This window comes from Euprymna scolopes, chromosome 5 (assembly GCF_053919585.1).
Source record: "Euprymna scolopes isolate OS-2025 chromosome 5, ASM5391958v1, whole genome shotgun sequence".
Taxonomy (NCBI): Eukaryota; Metazoa; Mollusca; class Cephalopoda; order Sepiida; family Sepiolidae; genus Euprymna; species Euprymna scolopes.
The window spans coordinates 84976482-84988869 of NC_136486.1; the positions used below are offsets into that span (position 1 = coordinate 84976482).

General features: G+C 31.7%; 1 protein-coding gene across 2 annotated transcripts in view; it reads right to left on the bottom strand.

The window, feature by feature from the left end:
* Window positions 1–8271: 8271 nt before the first annotated feature.
* Window positions 8272–12388, bottom strand: part of LOC145276918 (stomatin-like protein 2, mitochondrial) — a 35988-nt gene continuing 31871 nt past the window's right edge. The window contains exons 9-12 of one of the 2 annotated variants that reach the window (XM_080128385.1): window positions 11810–11889; window positions 10729–10857; window positions 9340–9424; window positions 8272–8336 (exon numbers count right to left, since the gene is read on the bottom strand). In XM_080128385.1, coding sequence (XP_079984511.1) covers window positions 8326–8336; window positions 9340–9424; window positions 10729–10857; window positions 11810–11889 — 305 coding nt within the window. In that variant the 3' untranslated portion in view covers window positions 8272–8325. Of the gene's footprint in view, window positions 8337–9175; window positions 9425–10728; window positions 10858–11809; window positions 11890–12388 lie in introns of those variants that run through there. The other variant, XM_080128384.1, reaches the window with a different exon arrangement.

Sequence of the window (12388 nt, forward strand, 5' to 3'; positions counted from 1 at the left end):
TCTTGAAGATCTTTTATAATGCCATACCTCCATGCTGAATTATATGCTTTTTCAATATCAAAAAAGACTGCTGTAAGATGTTCTTTCTTGATAAAGGCTTCTCTGATGAAGGTTTCTAGCCGAAGGTGGTCCATGGAGCTTCTTTCATTCCTAAATCCTGACTGATAATCTGTAATCAGATTATTTGTCTCAAGGTACCATATTAATCTGCTGTTAATCATTCTTTCCATTATTTTGGAAATACAGCTAGTGAGTGCTATAGGTCAGTAATTCATGGGATTTGTAGAGTCCTTTAATGATTTAGGTATAGGGATTACTATGGCCTTCCTCCATATTTCAGGGACATTGCCACTTTCCCCAAATATCATTAAATATTTGTAGTAGGTAATCTGTAGACATATCAGGAAGTTGTTTTCTGAATTGATAGTGGATTTGATCAGGGCCAACAGCTGAGTCATGAGCTTTGCTTAGGGATACTTTCAATTCATTTTTAGAGAATGGCTGGTTGTATTTTTCTGTATTATTTGTCTGAAACTGGAGTTTTTCCTTTTCTGCTTTTTCCTTAATAATTTGGAATTTTTGGTTAGAGTTTTTGCAAAAGTTTCAGCAAGACAATCTACCATTTCTTTCTTGCTAGTATTTTTTTGGTTATTATAGGTCAGGTGTTTAGTAGGGTTCATGTTACTTTTTCCGGATCATGTCCCAGACCTTTTACTTTTTGTATTTATTTTTGATGCAGTTTTTCCATGATGTTCGTTTCGATTCTTTAATGGTTTTGTGAGCTTTAGCTCTACTGTTTTTATATTCATCGAGATTTTCTTTAGTTGGTTCTTTTTTGAATTTCCTTAGCATAGCTCGATGAGTTCTGATGGCTACTTTGCATTTTTCGTCAAACCAGGGTTTATTATGTTTGGGGAGGTAGAGCTTTTTTGGAATGCATTCCTCAGCAATATTATACGGTATATTGGTAAAGTATGTGATATTATTTTGGTTCGGATTATTATCCGATGTTAGTTTAGTCTGGCATAAATTTTGGAATTTTTCCCAATTAGCCTTCTGTAAGTTCCATTGGGGTATTTTGTTTTCTGGCATTGGATCAGTTTTCAAGTGTGATGGGGAAGTGGTCACTTCCATATGGCTCTTCTAGTACATTCCATTTGTAATCCAAGGCAAGTGTTGGATCACACAATGTTAAATCAATTGATGTGAATGTACCAGTTCCTGGGTGTAAATAAGTGTTTTATTATTAAAGAGATATAGATTTTCGTTATTTATTATATTTTCTATAATTTTTCCCCTTTTGATTGTTTTTTCACGTCCCCATATCTCATTGTGGCTGTTTAAGTCTCCCATAATGATGTATGGCTTTGGAAGTTGCTGTATTAGTTTGCTCAGATCTGTTTCTGAGATGCTTTCATTGGGAGGCATGTATAGTGAGCAAATGTTGATGGTTTTGTGGAGTGTTGCTTTTATTGCAGTAGCCTCTAATTTAGTATTAAGTTGTATTTGACTTTAGGGTATGTCATTTCTAATAAGGATTGATGTACCTCCAGAGGCTCTGAGTCCAATGTTGTGTATATAGTTATACTGATTGTAGTTTTTAATTTTTATATTGTCATCCGATTTCATAGTAGTTTATCGAGTAGAATAGTGCTCATTTAGGTTTGTCTTTAAACCATGACAATTCCACTGGATTATATTATTTGTCTTTATTTCTATCCGATATGATTCTGTGTGTCATGTTTTGTATTTTAGTTTGTTATTTGGGGGTTTTGGGTTTAGTTATCTTTTTTTAGTTCTCATCTATTTCCATCTCGTTGGATGTAGGAGATGTGTCTCTTGTTAGTGTCTGTGTTTCAGCTGAGAGATCTTGCTGAGTTTTTTTTTTTTTATATTTTGGTTTGGGGCTTTTTGATTTGCTCTGTCTTATGTGTCTTTCCTGGCTCTCGATCAATTCAAATTTATTTTCATTTTCAATTAATACTATTTTTGTTTATTTTAGTTTTTGGAAGGGGGTTTTGTGTTTCCCTGTTTGGTTTCCATCTTTCTTGATATTGTGTGTTTAATGTCTGCCTTTGTCCTTGTTTGTGACTTGGATCTTTCACGGTTTATTTGTAGTTTTTGTTGATAGGATTCTATTTTGCTCTTTGGAGCTTGTTTTTGGTTTTGGTCACTTAATTGAGTTTTCAAGGATACTAGTATTTGTTTCTTGTTTGTTTCATTTTGGTTTGTTTTTAAAGTTTTAATTAGCTTTTAGAGTTTAGAAACTAGTTTATTGAATAACTCTTGGTAGTTGGTTTGGTTAATTTGGCTTGAATTTTTTGCAATGTTTGCATAGGTGTTTACTTTTTGGTAGGAATCTTCCATTTTCCTTGCTTCAGAGAAGGATATATTTTCTTTGTATTTTACTTTCAAAATTTCTTTTTCCTTTTTGAAGATTTTGCATGTTTTGGAGTATGCTGGATGGTTTTCCAGGCAATTTGGGCATTTTGTTTCCGTGTGGTTAAGTTCTTTTAGACCACATTTTCCACATGTTTTGTGTCCTCTGCAAACTTCTCTATGGTGCCCATATTTTTGGCACTTATCTCAGAGGGGCTGGTATATATAGTTCCACTTTTTCAATTGTATATCCAATTTTTACTTCTTTTGGAATTTTAGGAGTATTAAATGTTAGTATATACGTCGTTGTAGGTATGGATTTTTATGATTCGGACATGATCAATCACTCCCTGTTTTCTTAGAGCGTTTTTGATTTCTTCCGTTATAGCTAAAGTTAGTTCATGACTTCTTATGATGCCTTTAGAGGTATTCAACCTTTCGTGAGCAAAGATCTTGCATTTATAAATATGGAATTTTTCCATTCCTAGGAGAGTTTTTGCATTTTTGTAGTTGTCTACTGTAACAAATAGGTTGCCATTTTTCATTTTTTTTTTTTAACTGTTTTAGGATTGCTGTTTTGAGTTAATACTTTTTCGATTAGAAATGGAGACAGATCGTTGACCCTTTTTTCCTTCCAAGGTTTCAATAACTATGAATCTTGGGAAGTTTTCTTTATCAATATGGTCAAGATTGCATTCTTGCTCACTGTCTGAGCTGGTGACATCTGAAACATCAGAGGAAGTTCTTTTGGTTTTTCTGGATTTTTTTAGTAATTAGATCCATGTATAGTTGATTAATTTTCATCTTTCTTGCTCCCCACCCTCCTTGGAGCCCAAATGTGGGAGATGTTAGGGGGGGAAACCCATTCGCCCTTTCATCCCAAGGATACAAAAAAGATATACTCAATCGGTATTTTATTTAATATTTGCCAGTATAAGTGTTAGGCCTTAGCATGACAACTCCCCCCCCCCCCTGGTCATAGACTGCTCAACCACCAGGATCCCGTCCCATGACATTATGAGTTGCTACCTATGGCCAATAGGTAGCCCCATTGAGGGACTTCTACTCTCTACAGGGGGGCAGTCGGCATATTCTGATGCCCCGCCGACAGGGTCAAGTGAAATCAGTAAGAAAGTGGGGGGGGGGAAGAGGGCTGTTGTTTATGTAAAACATATTTAAGTTTTACAAAAGAGAATAGAAAACAAAAACAGAAATTCAATGTAGGTGCATTTTGTCTCAGGAAGCCAGTAGATAGCCTGAGCCGGTAGCACCAGACAACGCAAGGCCTAAAAAAGCAGTGCAAACTGTAGAACATCAACGAGCTGGCTAGGAACTGCTCCTGCATCTTTTTTTTTTTTTTTTTTTTTTTTTTTTTAACATAGGCATCACCATTTATCGAGGATAAGGGTTAAAGAGTGTACAGTAGACAATTGGACAATATAGTAATCGTTAGTAATGGAAATTCAGTAAATTTGTTAACTTATATGGAACGGCTCATCAAAAACTTGTTTACATTAGACTTGAAGATAACCATATTGTAGTCAACCGGAAAATGGAAGACATTCTATAGGCGTGCAATTCTAAGAAAGAAGCTTTGTTCATGGAATCTACGTTTAGGGTTTGGCACAGATAAAGAGTGGGGGAAATTATTGATAGTGTTATCTGCTAGACTGGTGTTTCTTGTGAAAGTCTGGCGAGGGGGGACCATAGGTGAAGCTCAGTCGAGCACTTGCCATGAAAATAACGATAAATCATAGACAAACTCGCAACATCTCTTCTGTGAGAAAGAGTTTGCAGGGAAGAGAAAAGGACATCCCCTACGAGGCTACGAAGTCTATTTTGAACTCTATCAAGGCAGGATGTCCTTTTTAGCAGCTCCTGCCCAGATGTGGCAACAGTACTCCATCCTTGGACGTACCTGGCTCTTATATAGATAGAGACTTGCATCAGCAGTGATCGATATACTGGATCAATAGAAGGATTCTACCATTTTTCCAGTGGCCTTGGCAACGGATTTAATGTATGTATTCCATTTCAGATCAGGAGTAAAGGTCAAGCCCAGAAGCTTGTCAAAACATGAGGCCTCCCCAAGATGAGAGCCATTTATTTCAATTGATACCAGATAGGGATCAGAGCATTGATGATGTAAAGATAAAAGCTTGGTTTTAGATGCATTAAAAGTAACAAGCTACCACTTTCCCCATTGTACCACTTGGTCAAGATCAGAGGAGAGAGAATCAGAGAGAATTTGGTCATTTACGGTCTTAGATATGCTACCAGAGATAGTAGTGTCATCAGCATAAATGTCTACAAATGATGTAAGGATGTGATTTGGAAGATCAATAATGTAGATCAGGAAGAGAATTGGGCCCAGGATGGACCCCGAGGGACTCCAGCATTTATACTGTGAGCTTCTGATTTCTGCCCATCAACCACTACTCTTATTAACCTATCAGAGAGAAATGATTTAATAATTGAGAAGACATTTCCAGCTATACCATAGCTGGAGATCTTGTGAAGTAAACCTTTATGCCATACTCTATCAAAGGCCTTTGATATATCAAGATCAATTGCCCTAGAAAGGTAGCCTCCGTCGAGAGATTCACTAATCCTACGAGATATAACTGTAAGCACGCCTGCTGTAGATCTAGCAGAACGGAAACCATATTGTGTGTCACTAAGGTTATTTTTGCTGAGGTGGTTGATTACTTCTTTATTTAACACAGATTCCAGCAACTTACTCATGACGCACAGGAGACTTATTGGCCTGTACTGAAAGGGAGATTAGCGATCACCCAAATTCTTAAATACAGGGTATACTGATGAGATTTTCCAGAGTGATGAGAAGCAATTCTCCTTAAGGCAACGTTTAAACAGTTTTGTAAGTTTGGGTGCTAGTTCTGGTTGAAGTTTTTTTGAGTACTATAATTGGAATACCGTCAGGGCCGGTTGCTTTACTGGAATCAAGGTTTTTGATTAGCTTGACAACATCACGTATAGATATTTGTATATCACATAGCATGCTTTCTAATACAGGAGGAAATATTGGGGGTTGACAGTCTTTCTCACAAAGTGTAGAATTAGCTGCAAAGTTCTTGGCAAAGAGTTTGGCTTTGTCTGATGCTGACAAGATTACCTCGGGTCCATTGATGATAGTTGGGATAAAACACATGCTTCTGTTCAGGATTCCTTTTGCTATTTGCCAAAATTGGTGGGAACCAAGCCGCAGCTCAGCTACTCTGGATTTAACAGACCGATCATACAGCTCTCTTGCGTTCTTTATTACAGTAGCTGCTGGTGGTCATGAAAGCGGCTTTACTCTCAGTACATCTATTATCTTGGAAGCAATGGAAACAGTGATTTCTGTGCGCAATGGCAGCAGCACATTCTGGAGAGAACCACAGCTGGTTATTAGGTTTTTGCTGAACTTTTTCAGTCTATACCTACAATTAACCATTTCGTCAGGTTTGATACTATAGAGGAAACATCCTTTTTAAACATGGAATGCAGAGGTAGACCTGATATAAATGTACGGAAGCTATCCCAGTTAGCCATAGAGTATCGATATACTGTACGATGGAGAGGTACATCTGAGGACTTATTACATTTCATTTTTATCTTAACTGATACAACAATCCAGACCTTACCCCTACAGACTTTCACCTGTTTGGTCCCTTGAAAACATTCACGAGACATGAAGTTTGAAAGCGACGATGAAGTGTTGTGAGAGATTAGCTGGGGCATCAGTCCAGAAATTTTTATGCCGAGTGAATACAGAAGCTTGTACACAGATGGGAAAAGTGTAGACTGTTTAAAAATTAAAAAAGTAAGCTTCTATCTGTATTAAAAGTTCTTATACGGAAAAATTCACCTTATATATTGAATGACCTTCGTCCATTAAAAATGTTATGCAAAAGTTATAGCTCAATGATTTAGAATGAGTGATTTATGCCAAACTGATACTTGAATATGGTTAAATTCATGTTTGTTTGTATTAAATACTAGTCCCTATTAATTCCTTACTGTGCATTAAATGGGTCCATAATACTTAGCTGCAACTTATAACAAAGGTTCATACAAAATTTCAGCCCGATCAGCCCAGTAGTTTCTGAGAAAAAGTGGAATGGACAGACTAAGAGAATTATATATAGATAATATTATGAGACATTATAAAAGTAAAATGCAACAAAATCAAGATTAAGAAAAACAAATTTGAGTCATGAAAAAGAAAAATCTCATTTGAAGCAGCAGTAATTAAGTTCAACTGATGATTCATTGCGATAAAGATAAACTTGCAAGAAAAATAGCCAAATCTATAATTTTAATTCGTTTTATTATGTGAAATCAATACAAAGTTCACATCAGGTATAATATTATGAAAAATGTTCTCTTGCACTAAAGATTTGTATATAAAATTTTGGTATACAACATTTCAGAACTTCCAGCAAGTACAACCCATAAGAAAGACATTGTAGAATAAAGTCAAGTAAACAATAGCTATAATATTGAAAAACAAAACCGGATTTTGATGGAATCTTTGGTAAATAATGCGTGTCTTAATGAAAAATCGGAGTTTGAGCCATGCAAATTCAGTACTTAGATTGAATTGGAAAAATCTTTTTAACAAATTCATTTTTATTAATCTGTCATTACTATTGTAAGAACAGAATAGCAGAAAATTAATTTTTAATGAATTTTGGAAATAGATGTTTTATTCTTTCTAAAATTTTGACAAATGATCAAAGTTCATCATTTTGTAATAAGTTTTTTTTTTTGTTTTTTTCAGATATAATCTCTCTGAAAAAAAAAAAGTGGACATTTTTGAAGTAAAAGTAATTTTAGTCAATAAAAAAATGTATTATATAAAGAAATATCTAGGTTCTTTATAAAATACAAACATTTTTGATGGCAGGGGTTTTAATAGAAAACAAAATATGTCACTTTTTCACTTATACACACAGTTAACTGGTCGATTGAGGAGAGGAAAATAATGCTCTTAACTTTTTTTATTAACTCAACATTTGAAAGGTAAAGAACTTTAATGGTATATTCAAATGTCTATATATCTCATAGAAATCACATGTTAGCCCTATGAAGAGGGCCTCCTTGATTTCTGAAAAGTTTGCCTTAAAATGAAACAAAAGATGAAATACAGAACTGATGATAAAAAGCAACTTGGTTCTCAGTTCCAAAAATTATTAAACTATTCAGCTTAAGTGTCAATACAAACTACTATAAACAAAAGGTAGGTTCTTTCATTTTAAGTTAAGAGGAAAACAGTGAATAAAATGTGATTGAAGAAGAATCATAAACTCTGCCTTTTTATTATGAATCTGATAATTATAAAAAAGATTTTCAATTTGACGTTAAACAGATGGTTTATCGATTATTAATGATAATGCAGATAATTTGATGCTTTCATGAGTTAAAAAAGAATATATTTTACATTTGGAAAAATCTGGGTTTCTTATTAGGAACGGAAATTTTACATTTTAGCAAAAATGTTTGAAAACTGCCTTCAATTTTGGAGTGAGAAAAGTTCATTGTTTTTCTTATTTGACCATTGGTTAGTTGGCAAAAGTAAATTTAATTTTCCACAAAATATCATAATCAACAGAAACCATTCCCTTTCTCTATATTCCTTCTTTTTAGTGAGATTCAAAAAAAGTTAACTCATTTACAAAATTCTCAAAAAAAAAAAAAAAAAAAAAAAGAAAAAAGAAAAACCTATTTTTTTTCAAGATTTGAAAGTTTAGATGATGTTAAAACCTACTTTACAAATTTATATTAATTTAAAAACCAAAACCAAAACAAATATAATTACGAATTATCAAGGCAACAAAATAAAATTCATAATATACACTTGTAAAGAAAAAAAATATCAAGAAAAAATAAAGGAAAATCTTTTTAATTCAAAATAAACATTTATAAATAAAATTCCATTGCCTAGGCCTCATCTGAAAAAGAAAGAAAAATGTATTTTCTTTAAATTTGGGTAAATTAGAGTCAAATTTTAACAATTTACGACCAAACAAATTTTACTATATATTAATTAAACACACTGTTCATAATATATTACAACATTAATTTAAGATAAATTTGAAATCAGAAAAGAAACTACTGTATTTAATAAAGAATATTTAGATATTTTTGTTTTTAATTTTTGAAAGTTTATTAATATATTTGAGAGATTTTAAACAGACATTAACAATATAAAAAAGATAAATTTTAAACACACATACATACACACATTTATATATTACCTAACTTGTGATACAAACATTTTCATATTCTGATAATATATAAAAGGTTAAAAAAGTTTTATTGCTGCAGTATTTAATTGATCCAAGCGTTCTAAGATACTTTCATAATTTTACCCGTACAAATCCATGGTTCAATATTATTACACGAGGGAAATATTTTTGAAGTTTAAATAAAAGTTTACACAGGAAACAAAGACAATAATGTAGATTTTATTGCCATGGACATTCTGTGTAATTTTGTAAACAAAAATAAAAGCAACAAAATGAATATATGACTATCTACAGACATTTTAAATGTAAATAACTGGAAATCATTTAGAACTTGAAATAATCTGAATAGATTTACTTCAAAACTACATATGATATGTTTTAGTCTGCATTATAATCGACAAATGTTGACAAGACATGAAGAAACGACTTGATATCACATTTCAGTGATCATTTTTATAAGAGATAAAAGAAAATATTGATCACAACCAATTTCTAAAGTAATTTTAATGTAATGAACCTGACACGCATGGAAAAAAAATTTATATATCAAAACAAGTTAACAATAGAAAACAATTATGGATGCTCTAAGTGAGATGGAATATTCAGCCACTTTTTGAAAAAGGGAGATTGATTTGTAATATGATAAATAGTTTGTTAGTTTAACAGTCTACTTCCTGTAAAGGTCATTGCATTGAGAAGGGACCACCTTTGATAAAACGTCCGGAAGGTACATTTGGTTCTTCTGAAGGAACGGCAGATTTTGAAGTAAGGTTTGTGTATATGCCCATCGCCTAAAAAATAGAAAACGATGCGTTTAAATTACAACAGAGAAAATAAAAAATGTTTCAAACCATAATTAATAAAGTAAAGGTTTTATATCTCACTATCAGCTGAGCACAGCACTAATAAATACTAATATTTTTAGCATTTGTATCAAAGCGGTTGACAATACAGGGGAGATAATTAAGTTTCACTAAAAAGCATAAAATGAACAGAGAATTTAGGACGCTGAAAACATACACAATTTGTAGACAAAGGAATTGAACTTTAATAATAAAAAAAAAAAAAATCATTTTAAATGATTTCTAACTTGAATTGGTGATAACATTTTTTTTTTTTTAGTTAATCCAGCTTGACTGATCAAATAAGCATAAGAATCGTAAATTTTGTTTGCTTTTATTAAATTATATTGACGAAGATATGTTGGTATATGTTTGAAACTAATTAACATTGAAGTGGGATTTTGAAAACATGCAGATATAAGAAGACTTGAACAATGAAACAATTCCATATTAGAATTAATCTGTCATATCATGTTAATTAATGAACTGAAAAGATTGAATAAATTTTTTACTTTACATACAAGAACATAAAAATTAAATTTTACCAAATGTACAAAAAAAAAAAAAATCCTAATTTAACTACAAGAAAACATGAAACTTATAATTAAATAAAATAATTGCAACAATCATTGTTTATTTATAAGATATTTATAAAATAAGATTCAGAGCAAATTGTCTTAATTGTATTTATAATATTTTAATTAGAAATAATTACAATTAAAACTTGACAAAATACCATCCAAAATTGATTTTATACTTATTGTCTTAATAAAACTAGTTACCCCCCCCCCCGGCATTATCCCCCTCCCTCTTTTAACAAAAGCTCAGAGTTTTTATGGAACTGATCTTTGAGAAATCAAGACTATCAAAATTATATTAATATAATTTTAATATAATAAAAAGTGAACATGTGTGTTTGGCTTGCTTCAATAATCATGTATGCAAACTGAAATGTCAATAATATCTGATAAATGAAAAGAAAAGAATTGCTTTCACTTTTAATATAGGCACAAAAATATATTATTAGAGAAGCATAAAGAGAGAGTGTTGTCTTCTCTATTTTATGGATTTGTTTTGTTTCAATGATTTCAAGTAATAAAAATTAAATTGCAAGGCGATAATTAGTGAGCAAAACCTGCTAGTTCACAGACAAAAGCTTAAAAATCCTTTTTATCAAAATAATCATTTTTATGAAAATAATTTTAAAAGCAACAATGATTTAATGTTAAACTGAATAAAATCCAAATACTTACTTGTGCCACCATACTAGAAACATCATTTGTAGTAGATGGAATTATTACAGTGTTCCCTTTTTGAGCCAGATTGCTAAATGCTTCCACGTACTGTTCAGCTATTTTCATTCCAACAGCATTAAACCCATTCTACAAAAATAAAAGGAGGACTTCCTGCATCAGTTATTTAAAATTAACTTTAATATTTGACAATTATTCCAATTCATGTTTCCCAAGAATGTCAGACTGAGGAGTTTGAGCATTGGATTAAGAGGAAAGGTGCTATCAGCCATGACAGTTGGTTGAAAAGTTTTTAATAAAGGAAAAGAGCTTGTTTTGGTAGCATTAAACGAGACAATTCATTTTTGGCTGCATTCTACTACCGACTCGGTCATTTTCCAAGGATTCAACCATTGGTTGGCATTTTTGGACATTCAATTTTAGTCATATAATGGGCATTTTCTTTCCACTGATAAATGGTATATTAGTTGTCATCTGTTAAGATTGGTTGCATTGCAAAAAAAGACATTAAGCACTGCACTCCTTAACAAAGAAAACAATAATATTCAAGAATATATCTTAAAATGAAAAATAAGTATTTTGGAAGAATGATGTAACAAGAAGTTTGGTTTGAGATTGTTCAGATTTAATATTTTAAGCCAATATTACAAAGATTAATATCTTTTTGAATACCAATCAATCAAATTCGGCTAAAAAATAAATAAATAGTAAAGTGCAACAAGCTATGTTTATTTATAAAGAGTTTCCAAAGACTAAATCTATTCTCACTTTGGAAACTCTTCATAAATAAACATGAATATGTTCCAGATGTACAATCTCTTTTTGTAGAGAATAATTTGCTGCGTGGATGGCATACTCAATAGGCCGTACCAGAGTTATGTATAAGGGACAGAAAGTGTCTAATTTTTTAGGTTGAGAAAGAATCATCAGATCAGGTAGAGAAGCTGCCTTTGTTCAACATTGATACAATGGCGTGTTGGTTTGAGGAAGTTGTCGTTTGCATTGGTAAAAAAATAAAAAATAGAATATATATAAAAATTAAATATGTATGGGAAAATACACAAACAAAAAATATGCTAACCGTTTGTCCAATAGAATCTGCCAACAATTGAATAGATTCTGCTTTAGCCTTGGCTGTAGCAACAATGGCATTGGCTTCTCCTGAAGACAAAAAAATAATGCACACATTTTATATATATATATATATATATATATATATATATATATATATATATATATATATATATATATATATATATGAGAAAGAGAGTTTGAATGCAAAACACAATAAACACTATTTTCAAAATTGCAAATTTCACCACTCTACTTCATCCCCAAAATTGTGTTTTACATTATGTGATATCAACAGAACTTTTTGCTTTACATTAAAATAAGCTTTTAGACCTCTACATTTTATATAGTTATCCTTTTGTCATTTAATTTTTCAATTTAAAGAAATTGGATTTATTGCATTTTGTATTTGAACTCTTCATATCTATCTCTCTATCATATATATACTGTGCCATTCTCTTTATTGCAGATTAGTAAAATTCAATATTTCACTACATATACGTCACAAAAAAAAATGAAAATTGTACCATGAAAGAGCTGCTTTAAGGTTAGTTATTTCCCTAAATTTTATTAAAATTCATGCTATATT